This window comes from Channa argus, chromosome 17 (assembly GCF_033026475.1).
Source record: "Channa argus isolate prfri chromosome 17, Channa argus male v1.0, whole genome shotgun sequence".
Lineage (NCBI taxonomy): Eukaryota > Metazoa > Chordata > Actinopteri > Anabantiformes > Channidae > Channa > Channa argus.
This window is the reverse complement of record NC_090213.1, coordinates 15,275,496-15,294,178: the sequence shown is the minus strand read 5'-3', so window position 1 is coordinate 15,294,178 and position 18,683 is coordinate 15,275,496. Positions and strand designations below refer to the sequence as shown.

At 39.6% G+C, this 18,683-nt stretch overlaps 2 protein-coding genes across 7 annotated transcripts; one reads left to right on the top strand and one right to left on the bottom strand.

Moving 5' to 3' along the window:
• The first annotated feature begins 4,808 nt into the window (after window positions 1-4,808).
• On the top strand, window positions 4,809-9,904 carry gzf1 (GDNF-inducible zinc finger protein 1). 4 transcript variants are annotated; one of them, XM_067482069.1, is made up of 8 exons: window positions 4,809-4,953; window positions 5,461-6,472; window positions 7,053-7,236; window positions 7,396-7,565; window positions 7,827-7,921; window positions 8,044-8,211; window positions 8,336-8,493; window positions 8,651-9,904. In XM_067482069.1, the coding sequence occupies exons 2-8, from the start codon at window positions 5,475-5,477 to the stop codon at window positions 9,353-9,355; spliced, it is 2,478 nt and encodes an 825-aa protein (XP_067338170.1). In that variant the 5' UTR covers window positions 4,809-4,953; window positions 5,461-5,474; the 3' UTR covers window positions 9,356-9,904. The 4 variants fall into 4 exon arrangements, with proteins under 4 accessions (XP_067338170.1, XP_067338171.1, XP_067338169.1 ...); XM_067482070.1 differs by having other exon boundaries at window positions 4,823-4,953; window positions 5,464-6,472; XM_067482068.1 differs by having other exon boundaries at window positions 4,895-5,046.
• A 718-nt stretch (window positions 9,905-10,622) lies between these two features.
• On the bottom strand, window positions 10,623-16,768 carry napbb (N-ethylmaleimide-sensitive factor attachment protein, beta b). 3 transcript variants are annotated; one of them, XM_067482071.1, is made up of 11 exons: window positions 16,559-16,768; window positions 15,479-15,558; window positions 15,116-15,232; window positions 14,442-14,488; window positions 14,011-14,088; window positions 13,843-13,898; window positions 12,939-13,023; window positions 12,747-12,851; window positions 12,597-12,665; window positions 12,456-12,506; window positions 10,623-11,996 (listed from the first exon to the last, which is right to left on the bottom strand). In XM_067482071.1, the coding sequence occupies exons 1-11, from the start codon at window positions 16,657-16,659 to the stop codon at window positions 11,895-11,897; spliced, it is 891 nt and encodes a 296-aa protein (XP_067338172.1). In that variant the 5' UTR covers window positions 16,660-16,768; the 3' UTR covers window positions 10,623-11,894. The 3 variants fall into 3 exon arrangements, with proteins under 3 accessions (XP_067338172.1, XP_067338174.1, XP_067338173.1); XM_067482073.1 differs by lacking the exon at window positions 14,442-14,488 and having other exon boundaries at window positions 16,559-16,621; XM_067482072.1 differs by lacking the exons at window positions 14,442-14,488; window positions 16,559-16,768 and having other exon boundaries at window positions 15,430-15,554.
• Window positions 16,769-18,683: the final 1,915 nt, after the last annotated feature.

Genomic DNA, 18,683 nt, shown 5'->3' with positions numbered 1-18,683 from the left:
GAGCTTAGATAACTATAAGGATGATGATGATGATGATTGTTCTTCCTTCCTTATTGTTCCACATGAGACTAGTCTGTGACCCAAGGTGGGCGAGAGTGAATGTGTAGTTTTAAGGCACACAGACCCGCCTATGCTGATCCCAGCATATGTTTCCTGTATGGGAATACTTAGAGTAGTGCATCACAGTAAGTGTGTGTGTGTGTGTGTGTGTGTGTGTGTGTGTGTGTGTGTGTGTGTGTGTGTGTGTGTGTGTGTGTGTGTGAAGAAGTAAGAGAAAGGAAAGGAAGGGAGAGACAGAAAGAGAGGGAGAGTGAAGGCATATCCAAGGGGATCAAGCCTAACCACAGGATATTTCTGACCTTGAGGGCGAGTGGGCAAAGCAGGGAGGGGGGAGGAAAGAGGAGGAAAGGAAAAGAGAGGAAATCTGAAGGGAAGGAACAAAGAGCCTGAGGGAGAGAGAGAGGAGCGGAGTTGTTGGAGGGCAGCTGGAAATCCTCCAGAATCCTCTGCACAAACCAACCATAAAATTCCAACTGAAGCCACAAAACCAGTATGAGGACTGACGAGGGTGCCTTCTACCCACAATGGCTGTGTGTGTGTCTGCATTTGTGTGTGTCTGTGGTGTGCACACATTTACTTCTGTGTGTGTGTGTCTGTATGTGTGTGTGTGCCATATGTGATTAAAGGGTCCGAGCAGAGGAGGCCAGAAGGCAGACGAGTGATGCAATCCACAAAAGCAAAGGAGAGGACATGAGGGCGGCAGGAAGGAAGGGAGGGAAAAGAGGAAGGAGGAATGTTGCTTCTGGGGATCCAGCTCTCCAGGAATGTGCTGATGGTTATGTCCCACACGGTCGGGGGGAGTGTTGCATTCTGGGAAACTCTGCGGAGGTGACACCACCTGTTTTAGTCTGCTACAGATTGCAAACGCATGAGAGAGTCACACATTCTAAAGGGATAGACTTAGTGAGTCATTGTTGTTAATTTTTGAAGGCACAACAATCGCTTTCCCTGTGCAAACTTTCACTGCAGGCTCGAGGCCTGAGTCCACACTCATACCAGAAGTGGAGATCTATTTTGGTGCAAGCTACACAATGTCCACAAGCACCCACACAGGCTCGGTGGGTAAGGTGATTGGTAAGCCTTGACAAATAGTCTATTTATGAGCATCGCAGGAGTGGGAGGTTGTCCTTGAGCTGGTTCTTCTGCCGTCTGAAGTGCTAAGTGCTGTATACAGTTACAATAGAACATTCACAAGGACGAGTGGAGGTAGGGAGGGGGGTGAGGAAAGGAGGGAGGAGGGTGAGGAAAGGAGGGAGGGTGAGTACAAGAGAGCACTGGGAATAGAGATGGTGAGTCAGAGGCCATTTGGAAAGTAATTTCATCTCTGAATGCTGTATATCTTTTCATCAATGAAAGGAAAGTATTTTCTGAACCAGGCAGGCACGAGAAGAAAAACATCTTTGTTTGGTGAAATAGAGCGCATTCAAGGAGGAGAGGACACATCCCATTCAAAGGCTATTTTTGCACGGTATTTATTTCATGTAGGTGAAGTTGTTTGTTACGACACACAGAAGTGGAAGACATTCGGTACAGGACTAACGGCCAGACTAGGCCTCGAAGTAAATGCTATCAGCAGGCTAACATTCCCACAGTGACGTGGGAACGTTTAGTAGCTAATATTTACTGTGTTCATCAGTTTTGTTTCATGCAAGCATACAAACATTTGCTAATTAGAATGGAACGATAACTTCAACTAAGGCTGGTGGAAATTATTTAGCATGTGATCATAAACCAAAGTTTTTGATAAACATGAATGTTGACCAAATAAGTAGGAAGCAGGATTCTGGGCTCCGCTGACATCTGTAGCAAACTAGAACATGGTGGAGGACTAACTGCCATCCCTGCAGCCACACGTTGCTAGAAGTTGCTTGTTTTAATATACTTGGTTATGTGTGAGGCTGTATCTGATGGTGAAAGCTGTAAATTCCTGTGATTCACAGCGAAAAAATGTCCACATTGTGCCACATAAACAATTATGTTCCCGAATTTCTATCTCAATGTTACCTTCAGGTTTTAAGGGATTTGGTGATATTCTGTAGTCTGGCATGCAGCCAGTCAAAAAGCAAACAAGAAGGGAGTTAAGCTGTAGATGTAGGAGAGTCTACTGAACTGCTGTGTGTATTTTGCCCAAGCAACCTTGGCCTTGACAGGACTGCATAAACATGAGCAATATTTGACTCCTGGCCCATGTTGCCTTTGCATAAAAATGGGGTGGTTTCAATTATTAAAACAACTAAAGCCTAAAAACATCTTTATTAATTCTAGCATCAAAACAGGAACAATCCAGTGATTTAAAAAGTTCTGAAGCCTGTTCAATTATAAGTTTAAGAAGATTAAAAAAAAAATGTGTTTCATGAAATGTGTTTTCTATTAACTGAGTTCACTGACTGGAGGGAAAGAGAAAGACACCACAGAGCACTAAGTTGGAGCAGTTTTTGATCGGTCTGGCATCAACTGTGTGGTTCTATGGGCAAGCACACACAGAATGCTGCGGTTATTCTTGGATCACCAGTGTCCACACTTACATGTAATGTTTTAGTGTTTGGCATCACTGGTTCAGTCCATCTGCTGGGACTATGAGTGAGTGAATGAGCTCTGGTAAGGAGATGCAGAGAGGTCCTGCAAGGACACTGACCAACTGACACTGCATCCAAATTAAAGCGTTTGTATGACTCCAGCGCACAAACTGAGCTGGACATAACCACCACCACCAAACTCTGGAATTCTACAGTGTTTTTCTTTTTACTGTGTGTGCACTCCCTTTAGCCTCAAATTAAAATCGGCTTTGGCTTTGAGATTTGCCTTTTCTCTCACACAGTGCACATTTTGTTATGTTGTTTGTGAGCTGTGGAACGTCAGCACTGATATTTTCAGTTGCGTGGAGGAGTTTGCCCATAGCAAAGCAAACAAGACCCAGCGTCGGCAGAATGTTTTGTTTGCTGAGCCCATCACCTTTCAGCAAGTATTTGCACCTCATCCTCTTCACTGACAACCTGATGGTATAGCTGTGGGAATTCACTGGCGATGCAGCTGGCTATTAAGCATGTCTTGGACTGCCAACATCTGAACCCTTGACTGTAGTTACATGGCATGCAGTTTATCTCTTCCCAGCTCAAATGTGCACCTTTGAAAAAACACAAACTCCCCTGTGGTAATGTGAAAGGTCAACCAGTATCACTGCTGAAAGTAGATTTAAATGGCATGTTTCTGAAATGACTCTTTGACCTTTTGTTATTTTATTCAGCCATGCAGCACATATTCATCTCCATGATTACACACATCAAGTAGCGATGACATGTAGAAACCACTGGCATATCTTCAATCTGACCAAGCATCCTGTGAGGCATCACAAAACAGAAATGCGGAGCTGACATGAGTTTAATATTTACCACTGACATCACCATGAACCTATGCCTGCTTATTTTTTATTATACATGCTGAACTATTGTGCAAAATAAAACATAAATACACTGATCACAATACTAATGTGCTCATAGTGAAAATGTGTCCCTTTCCCTAATGTCAGTAGTGTCAAAATATGTATGAATTATTAATATAATACATTTTCAAGCCTTGTCTGATACATTTTCACCGTCTGTATTCCATTAAAGTATAGGCTTAATTGTATTTTATTACTTTCCACAATATTAATAAATAAGCAAATACAGTACTTAATTCTGATGAACCAGAAAAACACATCATTAGATGTGTTTATATTAGAAAGATGCATCAGAAAGGACCAATGTAGCAAAAGAGTGATGTATAAAATATAGTATTGTGTTTGTATGGTGAAAGAATAATGTAATAAAGACCAGAGGAACACAGTGTTCCAGATCAGAGATCAGTCTGCAGAGCTCTGGTCCGGAGAGGAGCATGAGTCACCGTAACCGAGCAGATGGTTAGCTTGCAGAATTCATTAAGACAAATGTAAGGTATTCGGATTTCCTCTGGAAGAAAAGAAAAACCTGGCAGCTGCAGAACAGCACCCAGGTGAATCCTCAAGTAGCTTTCCATACACCTTTGGAATGACAGCATGCAGCTCTGTAGATGATTTCTCTCGGTATGAATGGAAATTAATTAGCGTCAATCTTTGTGTGCGTTATTCTATTGTGTGTTGGTTGGGAACCATTATTACACAGTCCCAACAGATTATTAGACTATTTGCAATGGGCACCAAACACCTTTTTGTAAGCTGTAATTTTTACACCTATTTCCCTCTAGAGTGAGAGTAAACAGTGGAAAAACTGACCATGCTTGACAAAATGCCAGTTGAGCTGTTAAACAGTGTTAAAGCGTTTTTTCCTCCAACACCAGCAGCTGAAGTGGATCGTGTCGCGTCCCCGTGTACAATGGCGCCCCCGGGTGGTTACAGGGCACTAATGCACTGGTCCCCAGGCCACTGCATTTGAGAATACGGTAGAATAGGTCATTTTCGATTATTTACTAGTTAATACCACTACAGTTCCTGTTTGATATAGCTTTTACATTTCCTTTTTCTTTTTCTAAGGTGCAGGGGTTAGATAAGCCTGCCAACTTAAAATTCCACTTACGGCAGTAACAGCCGTTCCAAATGTACAATAAATTATAGGTTATTTTCTCTTAACACTTAAATGGGATATTGAGAAGATAAGTAGGAGATACGTAAGACAAACAAAAAAATTGTTTTATAGTAATCGTCTGACTTAACTTAATTTGCATGAAATCGATGCATGAAAGAAAACGTTCAAACGAAAGCAAGGGGCGCTATTTTCAGAAGATAAGGTTTTGCGCTTCTAGTCAATAAAGCTGCAACACTGATACGGGAACAGTTGAAGGACCTCCGACCTACCGACTTTAAACGCGACCCTAAATGAAGGACCGATCCTGAGCCAGCAGAGGAGGCGCCGGATGTCGGTAAGTAACCGATCAGAGCTGAGCGACTTCTACAGGAAATACCGTCGGCTGGAGCGAGCATTTATGAAGGGCTGCTATTTTACCGAGCTTACGGTAAGAAAAGCTGCTCCGCGTTGTGTAGTTAGCGGAGTGCGAACATGTGCTTAAACTCGTATCCACAACTTTGTTAGTGTCGACCGTGAACCTTAATGCTAGCTAACCTAGCTTGCTTATCTTTGTCATTGCGTTGCTAATGTTAGCCGTTACTAATCTTAGCAGTTCACATTATGAAGCCAGAACCACAAACGTGTTGTGTAAAGTACTTCGTGGTCCTGGAAGTTGGACTTTAGCAAGATACTGCGATTGGCAGATGACGTAACGTTATTTGAAATGCGTGTCATGTCAGAGTAAACGTTATTTGTTATTTTATAACACACTCGTCAAGCAATAAGCTAAACACTAGCTGCCTCCACACCGAGCTTTTCTTAATGAATTATGTCCCCAATCCCCCCTTTTTGTATTTGTCAGCAGCACAATGAACTATGGGGGTCAAAGTGGTCCAGCTTACCTCTAAATCGCACCATGAAAACATTTTGGCATCTCTGCATCAGCTATGGCTGCAGGGTCAGCTGAGTGACGTGACCGTGCAGGTAGACTACCAGGGGGACGTGCAGGAGTTTCAAGCGCACCAAGTGATGCTGGCAGCATCCAGTGGCTACTTCAAGAAAATCCTTCTCTCTCAGGATGCAGCTAAAAACAAATTAGTGCTCTCAAACATGCACTGCAATGATTTTTCCAGGTTTTTGGAATTTGTCTACACTGGTAAGGTTGAAGTCTCCACAGACAAGATTGGCGATGTCCAAGCAGCAGCACAATTTTTGGACTGTGAGGATCTGTCAGAGGTTTGTGGTGAAGCCATGAGTGCTGGAGTTCTACAAAAAAGTATGAAGAAAACTCCTGTGTCAAAAGTTGTAGATAAACAGGACTCAGATGATGCCAAGAAAGACAAAAGGACCAAAGGGAAGAAGCAGCCGAAAAGCTTATATCTTAAGCGGCATCTCTCCTCACTTAGCTCTACGAAAGATGTAACGTCAAAAAGATTTAAAGCAAACAATGGGGTGAAAGATGAAAAAAGACTAGGAAGAAAGTTAAAAATGAGAATTGGTGTCCGTAAAGTTCTGCAGAGTCGTTTAAAATCCAAAAGAGAGGCTGTAAACCAAGTTACCAGTGAAGACATAGATGAGTATGAGGACCAGACTGAAGCTGTGGCTCAGCCTGAGAATCAAGCAGAGAAACAAGATAAGCCTTTATTAACAACGCCTGCCTCCAATGTGGAAGATTGGGATTGTGAGGAGGATTTGCAGAGTAACGGTCCTGCAGACTCCTTGTTGTTGTCCCCGGGGGAGGATGAGGACGAAGACGAGGATGGAGAGGAGGGACAGCCCAAGGAGGCATCCAAAAGAACATCTAAAGCGCAGTTTCAGTGTAACAAGTGCCAACGGACCTTCCACTATGAGAGAAGCTACCTGAAGCACATCAGGTAGGACATGAGTGTGCACCTGGGTTTAATTTCTACATTGAAATCATGGTCCATTAACGTTACAAGACTGAATCTTGTGCTCTATGATTCTGCCAAGTAAGCACTTTATGACAAAACTAGTCTCAGCTGAAATGCTTGCACATTTTAAGCAGACATTCAAACATTTCTAGCATTTTCTAATTGGTATTATAGTGCCCCACTTCATTTTTTTCATTGTTCTTGTGTCAATAGAATTTTTGTAACAAATATGAGTCATTCAGTGGCCCTTTATACGACTCGGGAAGAAAAGGCCGTCTTAATTCAGGCCTTTAGCATGAGAGGCTGTAAGTAAAAGCACAAAAGGATCTTACTGAGATTTTGAATTTTCTGAGATTGTATTGCGACTACACTTAAATGCAACCATACAAGATTAGAGGAGGCTAAGGTAGATCACGTGTTGTACAAGTTATTATTGTTAAATAAATGTATTCACCAGCTTAGGGATATTAACAAAATAATTGACCTCTAAGGAACTGTGTTAGATCGTCCTTGCATTTTGCCTTTGATTATTGCTGCAACCTGTCACCACTCTTTTGGACAGTACGTACCACGGTGTGAAAGCAGACATTCTCTATCGCTGTGAGACCTGCCAGCAGACCTTCGCCAACCGCAGCAACCTGAAGATTCATGAAAAGCATGTCCACAGCAACGAGAGGCTCTTTTCTTGCGAGTCCTGCACAAAGACTTTCAAACGAAAGAAGGATGTCGTCCGCCATCAAAGACAGGTAGGGATGAAGGAAATTCCAAACACTGCTGTTTTTAAAAGTGATATGTAGTGCCACCGACGTGATAACAGTATTTAAATATGCAGAAATAATCCCATGGATTTTGATGTTTTTCCCCTGATTTGAACATTTCTGTTTTACATGTCTGCTGCTTCTCAGGTACATGAACGTAACATTACGCAACATGTCTGCACTGATTGTGGAAAGGCGCTGAGCTCCAAAACCGCTCTGTTGTTGCATGTGAGGACACACACAGGCACAAAGCCTTTTGAGTGCACGGACTGTGGGTCCAGATTTACCCAGAACTCTGCCCTCAAAATGCACCGCAGGTACAAGTCCTTTTGGCGATGAGCAAGTCATTCAGTCAGTCAGTCAGTTACAGAATATATTGACCTGTTCTGTTCATGCAGAACAGTAAACTAAGTTACTGAGATGCCTCATTGACATGTTCTGCTTAGCTAACAATTGTGAACACCCATATAGCTAGGGAACTGTGAAAACCAGAGAGTAATAATATTTGTGAATATTTAGACATTTTAATAACGTGTGTAAAATAATTGAGTTAATCATGTCTGTGTCGCTGCATGTAGGACTCACACAGGAGAGAAGCCATTTGCTTGTGATGAGTGTGATGCCCGGTTCACTCAGAAGCACATGTTGGCCTATCATAAAAGATCACACACAGGTAGGGGGGATGCAGTATCAGAACTCTTTAGACGTTTGAGTTTCAGCTTTAGTTTGCCAGATGTTTTTTCACATAACTTCCCTGATGTTGGTCTTGGTTAAAGCGTCTTTTTCTCTTGTTAGGGGAGAAGCCCTTCATGTGTGAGGCGTGTGGGAAGAGCTTTGCCTCTAAAGAATACCTGAGACACCACTCAAACATCCACACCGGGTCCAAGCCTTACAAGTGTGAGCAATGTGGCAGAGGCTTCGCTCAGAGGAATTCCCTGCACCAGCATCTAAAAATACACACAGGTAATTGTTGAAATTATTATATTTCTTTTGATCATTTGGGAGGATTATAAACAGTTGGGACTTGGGTTTTTTGTTCATTATTCTTTTCATTTCCATTGGTTTTTCTCTCTGAAATGATTTTTAGGTGAGCGTCCGTACAGTTGTAAAGACTGTGATAAGCATTTCACCCAGCTCAACGCCCTGCAGAGGCACCAGCGGATACACACTGGAGAGAAGCCCTACATGTGTGGTTTTTGTAACCGCACCTTCACAGACAAGTCTACCCTTCGCAGGCACACAATGGTTAGCAGTGTTTATCTTATTGTGATGTTATGGGTGGATTTTTTTGGATAAACTTGTATTTGCTTTTGTACAATAACTACCAATTTATAAGTAAGGTTGCAGTAGTGTGACACCTCAGAAAATAACATTAGCTTTTTTTTTGTTTTTTTAACTTAAGATTCATGACACAAATGCTCCCTGGAAGACCTACCTTGTTGTGCTAGAGGGAAATGTGGAGGACAAGAAGCCCAGAACTCCCACTAAAGGAAAGACTGAAAAATCTGGAGCCGGGGAGAAAAAGAACGCAGCTAGAAAAAGTGTTGGCAATGCAGCTGGTGCTGCTGCTAAAGCCACCCCCGACTCCACCGTGGTTCCATCTGAGGCCGTCACTGTCCCTTCGGAGTGGACTAGTGGAGCAATCACTTTGGTCAGTCACGGTTCCCTTAGTGGGATCACGGTCATCCACACTGAAGTGGCACCTGGGACGCAGATCCAGCCCATTGTAACCACTGACACTGCAGGGACCAGTATCATTTCCTTAGATGGTTCAGCTATCCCTGTCCCCTTCTCTATACCCGTGTCTATGGCTCATTCTGTCCCCGTGTCCTCTGAAGCCTCCTCCACCTCTCTGTACGTACCCTCAGTTCTCTCAGTCCCTGTTTCTGATGGCACGTTGGCGTCAGTCTCCGAGATCTCAACTATTTCAACGTCATCCATGCTGGAAGCTGCTGCATCACAGACTATTTTGGCGCCTGTTTCAGAGACTAAGGCATCTTCTGAGGCGAATGAATTACACCCCAATATTCAAACTGTCATTGTCAGTGACAAGGCTGGTGGACCAGAACAAACAGCTGATAGCAAAGGACAGGAGATAATATCTTAGCTAATCCTGAAGAGGGTTCAGTTCTCTGTGTAGAAATTTAAAATTCCCTTTCATTTCGTCTTTTTCATGTACAATATAATTCAGCAGTGTGTGTGTGTGTGTGTCTGTGTGTGTGTGTGTGTGTGTGTTCTGACTGTGGTGATTCATCATCATTTTGAAGTTCAGTGTTTAATTGTCTGACTTGAATGTGATGTTATGTGTTTAACGCCCTCTTCTTGAACGTTATTATTGAGAAAAAGTTACTAATTGATAGAACACGTTGCTCTTAAGTGACATGATTTAGAGATATATCTAATGTATAATCAAGGTTATATATAAGTAATTAAATAATGTCCATATTTTGTATATAGTTACTGTTAATGCATAGAGGGATACTGTTTATTAATTTCATCGATCAATTTAAACAATATTTACAAAGTATTACTTTTCACAGATTTACTTGAGTCATCCACAACATTAGGTACACCTGTACAAACCAATACAATGCAATGCGGCAGCTGTGCCATGGGTTCTACTTTTACGTGACCATAAATACTTTTTAAATGAAAACAGTCAGGTGATAAATCTACTTTATTATTGACCATCATGGTGGGTGGAGGAGTTGTACTAGAGTGTATTATTTAACAGGTGGTTTGGATGTTTTGGCCACCCAATTTAATATGAATTATAAAAGTTATATAAAAGGGGTTTTCATCAGGGACACTGCTTTAAATGGTTGAAATTATACCTGTCAAACAGAGTCTTCAGTTTCTGAAGGTATTGTAACTTATTACTGTTAACTATTAAAAGCCAAACTAATATCAAGTAAAATTACTACTGAAAACAATGTTGGGGAGTCAATACATGAAATGACAATAAACCTGATTGATTTTTTTTTTTGGGTCAAGTGTGAGGAAATCAGTTTTCCAGATTTTTTCGTTAAAAACGGTGACTGTAGGTCTAAAATGGATCAGCTCCACAGGATCAGGGCTGAGTTTGAGAGTTATAGGATGATTAGTTCATGATTAGTTCATACTAGTTGACAGATTGAGGTGCAGTATGAATTTCCTTTGGGCAAAATGTCCTAAGGATGTGATAACTTAAAACAGCTGGGTCCTGTAATGGCTGATATGTAGACATCAGCTCTTTCAAATGACAACTGCTTACCAGTTCCTTTCTGCTTGTCCACATATTAATATGTACACAAATGCTTATTTGAAAGGAGATAAGCACATATTACATATACTCCAGCTGTTTGATTAGTTCAAACTCAGTACAGTACAACAGACAGCTGAGATATGACTTTAATATTATCCATTTACACAAGCATACAGATCATATCAAAGTTCCATTGTCATTCCACCTGGAAGAAGCTGGACACACAGGGTAACTGACCCTTTAGTAAAAACTTTGGTCTGGCTCGTACTATTTAATGTAACTATACTAAACTATACAGAATGTCATGCTTAGCAACTGGCCATTTGGAAGGTCCACTGCAGTAGTAAACCTTCAGTGATAAGTTCACAACACAACACAGCACAAAATGAGTGACTAATACACATTACCCCGAGATTACTGGCCGGGAATAAGGAGTAAGGTCGTCCGTGTCAGTGCAAATTAAATTCGTTCAAAAATAGCTTTCTAAGACAAACTATAAACCAAATTTGACAGATTCAAAGTATAGTAACATCAACAAATGCTAAATAATAGATATAAATAAATAACAGTAATGAAATCATGAATGCATGGAAAGTTGGAATTAATTACAAATGTTTAACAGTCTACGCTTGGTACATATCATTGCCCTTCAACAAGACGAGTCTTTCCAGTGAGTGATAAAAAGGAGATGACAAACTTTTGTATGGTAATGACTTGAGTTTTGGGAAGAATTCTTTATCCTCCTTCAAAATAATACATATCCATCCATCATCGTTTACCCCTTATCCTCTAAAAAGGTGCTCACATTCACATCTATTAGCAATTTAATCACTAGTTAACTAACTGCATCTTTGGATTGTGGGAGAAAACTAGATGTAACTCACACAAGCACAAGGGGAATATGTTTAGCTACAGCCAAACAATACAAATTACCATAATAAATTAAGATGGTAATACATTTTTTAAATCCATTCAATGTACCACGAACATAAATATTAAATAATTTAAATATAATAAACAACATAAAAACAAAATGCATCTGACTAGGAAACAACTGTACAAAACATGCAGTACTTGTGAGCGATACTATGGTCAGTTTCATTACATTGTACAGCTCTGAAATCCTCCGAAAGATTTCAGCAGAAAAAGATATGCAGCAATCCTCTAGACAGAGGCGAGAGGGCTAGAGGATTTACATTCTGACTATATTCAGATATGTTTGCGAGGAAAGCAAAGATCATACTCTGATAGTATAACATTGAGCAGAATATTCACAATCATCAGCAGACACTCCTCTCCAGATGCTATACACAGTGCAGTGCATGTGTGTTTGTGTGCCTGTGTTTAAAAGCATGCTTGATGGATTTGTCCCTCCATGCTGCATTCCTAAACTGGGATTCTCTCATTTCAGATCTCCTTCATCACCTTGAATGGTCTTTTTGATGCGCAGCAGGAGGGTTGTGTGCCACTGGTCCAGACGTGAGATTGAGTCAAACTCCTTCACCTGTAGACAGATGAGGGACATCGTGGTTTTTTTGGGGGGGCTCTTTTTAATTCCACCATTTTGAATTTTTGTTTCAACCTTTTACTCAACTATATAGATGTGTATGCCACCAAAATTGCAAATGTGTAAACTAACACACCTGTTAAAATTGTGATGCAGTTCTCTGAGCCACCAGTATAAATGTTACTGTGCACAACTGTTCCCGCTCTAACTCTGAGTTAACTTTGAAAAATCTTTCAGGACCTCAGCTCAGAAACACTGGTGCACTGCATCACTCTACTAGGTTCTCATAAACACACAGTCCTGGGAGACTGAATAGTGCCTGAGATCTAGCCTTCCATCTTCTAAAAACACAAGGGATCCGACAAAATTACAACAGCCAGAAGCTGTGGGATTTCTGTGCTCACCAAAGCCTTATTTTAATACCTGAGAACGTCCATAGTGCAATACAAGACTTACTGCCTCTGTGAAAGCTTCGTTGTTCTGTTCCTCATGAGCCTCAAGAAGTTTCTGTTCAAACAGAAAATGTAGGTTACTTATAGAAAGTGAAGAGATTAAAGGGAAAAGTAAGCCATCAGATTCCTCTGTGTTCTTAAATACCTTCAACAACTTGCATTCTCTGGAGTCTGAAAAAGCTGGGAACATCTCCTCATATTTCTCAACAGCAATCTGCGGAGACATGGCGTGTTAAATTATACCAAAACTCCCTGACCCAAATTCTGAGACTGAACCACAAAGTTCTAAAGTCACCTTAGCATTGAGTTCGTCAACAATGAAATGACACAGGGCAGCTTTGAAGAAGTACTCTTTGGCGCTATATTTTAGCAGTGGGTTGTCCATTGTGTTGGCTCCAACCTGGGTACAAGCAAATCATACAAAATGTTCCAGAAACGTCAGCTTCATAACTCAATGTTAATTCACAGCAACACAAGTGATACACACCTGCTCGTAGATCTCAATAGCCTTCTGGTACTGCTCCAGCTGAGCACAGTAACCCCCCACCTTCAGCAGACACTTGTTGGCAGAACTAAAGAAATGTGTGGATATATTAGGAGATGCATATTTCTACAGCGCACAGTGTTTTATTCAATTGGATGCAACAAATATAATTAAAATAAAGATGAATTAAGATTGGAAATGTAATGGAATAGAGCATAGGCCTTTTCATAGAACACCTATAAATATTAAAATGAACAAGAGCTCTGTTCTATTTAGCTGTCCCGAAAGGTCATGGCAGCACAGCAGTGATTCAGCATGCACATTACAAAAACAAAGCAGACATTGTAAATTAGCCAGCCTTAACTTTTATTATGAATATTATTTACATCTTTTTTCCTGCATTCTTTAAATAGGGGCTTTTGTTTAGAGTACAACTTTGTATTCGATCACCCATACCAAAATCTGCTAGCCATATCAGCACTTACTTCTACCATGCATACACTATTCTGCTAAATCTATTAATGGTAAATTTATTTTAAAAAAACTGTTACCCTAAAACCCAATGCTCTGCCCATTGAGACACCAGGCTGCCTAATTATCATTATATTACAGAATAATGCAGAGTAATAAAAAACAATATCAGTGATTTAATGTATCGCCGATGAACTACTTGGGTGATAAATACTACTCTAAAGTGATGGGTGCTTGATATAAACCTATAGAAAAGCTAAGAGTAAGACTTAGAAAATCATTCAATTAAAGTACCAATCCATTCTCTCTTTTGAAGTCCGTAGCCTTATACCTTAATTAATTTGCACACACAGGTTTTGAAAGAAAAAATACTTGTCGCTTTGTTCATAAACAGCAGAGTCACAAAAACAATTTTTTTTGTGGAACAGAATCGTACCTGTTTGATTCTTCTCCTTTGTAGTAGTCTGCTGCTTGTTCATAATGTGCTATAGCCTTAACAAAAGAAAAACAACATACCAGTTGTAACCTTAATTTTTCCTCAAAACAAATATGCTCAAAGAATGGTCATATGAATAATTATTATTAGTATTATCTGTCTATGTACCTTTTCAACATCCACCAGTTCTGACTCGTAGACCTCTGCAACACTGATGTGGTGTTTGGCCGCAATCGTGAATCTTCCCTGGGGGAGAACAGGAAGAGGACATTTCATTACTTAGTAGATGCCTCTAAAGCCAAAGGGTGGTTGTTACATTCTCCGTGCAGACAGGTGAACTTGTAGACATGAAGTTACGGGCTTCAAAGTTTTAGCTTTATCTACTAAGACGATTATCAAATAGGAAATCTGATCAGGGTACTAGCATTTAATAAACTAGCATATGCTGAAGATATGCACATAATGGCCAAAAATTAAATTAGGGAGGGATATGGTTAAAGAGTGTGCGACACTGACGTGTGTAAGGGTTCTTATTTATACATTTAAGTAATAAGGCTGGATTTACTGTTAAAAAGAGAGATAGACACTTTCTATCTTACCATGTCTGTGTATATGTCGATGGCAGCATTTAAACACTTGATTGCCTCTTTTGGCAGCATAAAGGGAAGAGGAGTTAGACAATAATTAGATATGGCTACTTTTGTTAATATCTCACAGACCATTAAAAAACACTTCGTTCAACATCAGTCAACAAGGGACATTATTTAAACAGGGTTAAGAGAAAAACCCTTAGATGACATTAACATTAACTGTAAATACATGTAAAGTGTATATATTTAGTTACATCTCATTTCCAAGAAGATTATGTTAAACAAAATCACAAGTAAGACTCTCCATTTCCATCTACAAAACAAATAACTCAGCTAAGTACCCTCCCCAAAACAAATGGACACATCTACGCACAAGAGCATTAAATGACACCACGTAGGAGCCCTATGAATTACAAGTCGAATGTAATAATTCCTACATAATCAACTGCTTTCAGAAAGAAATCAAAGCCGGATAGTAATAAGTAAAATCTGTATCACACAGCCTTGTAGTGAACAACTCGCTGTAAAACTGTCCCGGTTTCGTGTTAATAACTGCAGTACATGCAACCGTATTAGTCTTTCAACTAAAAAGCCTAAATGTTAGAATTCTACTAGCATATGAGTTTAAAAGGCAACGAAGTGATTGAAGTCAAGTTGAAACTCAGTAATCAAACAGCATTTACCATTGGGGTCAGACTTCTTGTATGCGTTCCCTGCATCAATGAAACTAGTGGCAGAGTCATGTTTGTTCTGCAGCTGCATATGAAGACGTGCCGCTTTGCAAAATGCATTTCCGGCAGCTGTACACGAAGGAAAAAAGAACAGTAAATTCCATGTACACATACTGTATACTTAAATTTAGTTTACATTCTAATTTCAGCACATAATGAATCCAGCTTTGGTGATTTTTTAAAATTAGTATTTTCAACAGTCCCTCATGTTCTGATTTGTCAAGATTTGTAGAGTGCTCTGAAGAAATTAAGACAACCACACATGCCCAAGATCTCGCAGCAGTTTTCAGTGAAGAAGGAAACATTCGAACGCACCACTCCAGTTCTTCACCATCTTGAACATGTTGGCCGCTCTGCAGTACATCTCACATGCTTCTTCCACTTTGTGATGTCCTCTAGAAAAAAAATGTAAAATTCAAAGCAATTGTAAAGAAACTATATCTAATACATTTCTTTATTTAATATTAATGGAAAATGTTAGGATTCAAAAATGTATCAGGCCTACTTATTGTCCAAGAACTTATTCCTACATAATACGATCAGATCGATGAACTGTTTAGCATGTCAAGCTTTTGCATTTCTCAGGGAGATGCAATGGTCAGATTGCTAAGCTAAGCTAGGTACATATCTAAAAATAAGCACCAGAGATATCTGTTCCTCCAAGAAGTGCACCCCTGGGAAGCCCCCTGTAGTTGTACTAACATTCTGACCATTCGATGATGCTGGAGGATTACATCACTGCCTGATCAGCCACAGAATTACCAGTGTAAGGCCTGACAACAGTTATCAGAAACGGGAACTGCCAAATATTAATATCTGGAAGTTACCTAAGAGAATGACAATGCATCACACAGAACAGTAACTATCTTGGGCAACAAAGCCAACAATGCTTTTCTGCCTCAGTCTCTTTTCAGTGGTAACATATTTAAATATATCATGACATGCCAATTGTTAGAAATAAATAACACATATGCAACATATCTACAGCTAGTATAGTACATTTGGTGATAAATAACTCATTAACAAGTATGTTAGTAGATACAATACAGGGACTGGTGATGGAAAAAATGCAACTACGGTCTAAGTTAATAGTTTGAGTGAAAACCAAATCTGCTGCGTAGCTTTCAGGCCAATGCTCTCTCTCCAGGAGAGTCGTGATCTGTTCGCTTGTTTACAATTAGCCAGAACAGCGAACAAATGAGCTAAATTATTTGCAGGAATAATTACACATAATGTCACAAGTTGTCTCCTACGGGTTAAATTGTAACTAAACATTGTCGTGGTAGTTTTCATATGGAAATGGAGTGTTTGTCTAAACAGGCTAAATGCCAACTTTGCTGCTGACAGTGACTGGGGCTAGTTAGCTGTGTGATCTTTGGTGCAGAGCTGTCTTACCCTCCAAACATCCCTCCCAAAAAAGAGCCAGAGGACTTGACTTTTTTGTCAGCGTCGGCCATTAACTGAACCGCTTCCTTTTCTTTCCCAGAGTTGTCCATTTCTTAGTTGTATTAAGAACAAACTTATAGTGAGACAGAAAATCCCCGGAGAAGATTCAGCAATGTACAGTAAGGATTACAGTCGACGGGCTTATTTAGGGTAGGCGTACACCAGCAAAGTGGCTAAGGCGAGTAGCGTGGCATGACGGGAGTTTGAGTGCTGTAAGCGACGAACACAGTGGGCTTCAAGGCATAAGAAACTACAACTCCCAGTTTTTTTTTAACATCCCCTGTTACGTAATATTTTATCAGGTCGCCAATTTAATTTAACGTTCTTCTGTTATTAAATTGTACACAGTTCCAAATTACATTCATTTTCACTTCTCTGTACAGATAAAATACAAAATCTCATCATGCAAAAAATCCCAAGGTAGCGTCACCATGATTGCACGTTGCTTTTTTGTACAACAGAGGGCGATAAACAATCACAATTGACTCGGACGCCACTGGCAAAGCTATTAAACAGTCAGATATTATGTTCGTAATTACACCTGGGCCTATAATGTGAAGTTAAAACTAAAAACTCTTCGATTGAGAAAAGTATGTTTTTAAACTAAAAATTAGGATCCAAAAATGTGAAAAATAAGATCTGAAAAACTATGCTATGTTTTTTCTTTAATTTTCATTTCTTTTTTTTTTATGTATTTTATTTAGTTTTAACCTTGTAATGTGGACACAAAACGATCAAAAAGACAGAAATTTGTAGCAGAGTAGCAAATTTGGTAAAGTGAAAGAAAAGTGGAAATTGTTAGAGCAACAGCAGAAATTCAGATGACACCACCTCAAAGCTCTGAATCAGACCCTAAACTACAAACATCCTGGTTAGATTACTCTCAATGCCAATGAACCAAAATTAACAATGTTTTTAGAGTACAATCACAAATCAGGGTTTTAAAGTAGATCCTTCCTTGAATACATGAATGCACATGAAAGCTATGGGGCATATGTGAAACAAATCTGGATCAGACTTGTACATTCAAGTTTAGCATCAACTTCTCTAGTGTTTTAAACCAGTGCTGTCTTGATATGGGGATTGTAATTAAAGCTTTTTTTTTTTTAAATACTTTAACTTTTCCCTGTTATTGACTGAGGTCATTGTAGTTTTTTGGTAGGATTGCCAAGATGAGTGACAGTATGTAACTAAACTGTTTCTTTTCTTTCCTATTTTTTCAAAAAAAAAAAAAAAATTCCAGCTGTGTCGAATCATCCTTTGTGCATAGAATGTCAAAGAGTTTGTTCAGTTTTACAACCATTTCGAAGAAAATGTGCAGCATCTCGTCAACTTTTGGCTTAAACAGGTTGATAGTTTTACCACAAAACAAAATGTCTATAATGTATTATATTTGAATAAATGGATTAAGATGACTAGGTTCTCTTAGGTTGGACAGGATTTTGAATAGAATTATATTTGACCCAGTTTGTCTATGTCTATAACACTTTAAACTTTAAAGTTTAGCAGAAAAAAAGGTTTCACTTATTCCTTTTCTTTTTGCACTTCTGAAATGGGCTATTTATGAGCACAAAAGAGGCTGTGTGTGTTCGAAACTGTAACTCCTCAATGTTTGTCACTCTTGTTATTCTTAGACCTACCCTTGTCATGTATGAATTTGAAGGAATTAAGCATTCTGTGACTGATCTGTGACACATCAGCTTAAAGCTTTACTCAGCTAACCCTTCTGATAAGGACTGCTGAAAACAATCTAACAGTTATCAGTGGCAGTCATCACTTAATGTCCTTGAGTTACCTGATTAACCATTAACAAATAACACCACTGCCAGCAGCATTACATGGGTGTTTGCTGTAGGGATTGGGGTGTGTCCCTGCTAGATAAAGTGGCTGCTTATGCAGCCAGTGGGGTTTTATTCCCTCTTATCAATAACCTATGAAACACAGGTATACAAATGTAAACAAACACAAAAGCCTTAAAATTAAGTAGGGCTAAAATTTCTAAATGTATAAAACAAACTAGAAAAACCATTTGACATCATTAAAGCAATAATTTTTAAAAATATAAAAGTATATA

Excerpts from the sequence above, each read along its gene's own strand:
- gzf1 (XM_067482069.1), top strand. The coding sequence starts at position 5,475 with ATGGGGGTCAAAGTGGTCCAGCTTACCTCTAAATCGCACCATGAAAAC. Across the intron at positions 7,566-7,826 it reads GCCCTCAAAATGCACCGCAG|GACTCACACAGGAGAGAAGC; the intron begins GTACAAGTCCTT and ends CGCTGCATGTAG. Across the intron at positions 8,212-8,335 it reads GCATCTAAAAATACACACAG|GTGAGCGTCCGTACAGTTGT; the intron begins GTAATTGTTGAA and ends AATGATTTTTAG.
- napbb (XM_067482071.1), bottom strand. The coding sequence starts at position 16,659 with ATGGACAACTCTGGGAAAGAAAAGGAAGCGGTTCAGTTAATGGCCGAC. Across the intron at positions 15,233-15,478 it reads GATGGTGAAGAACTGGAGTG|CTGCCGGAAATGCATTTTGC; the intron begins GTGCGTTCGAAT and ends CTTCGTGTACAG. Across the intron at positions 12,507-12,596 it reads GAGAATGCAAGTTGTTGAAG|AAACTTCTTGAGGCTCATGA; the intron begins GTATTTAAGAAC and ends CTGTTTGAACAG.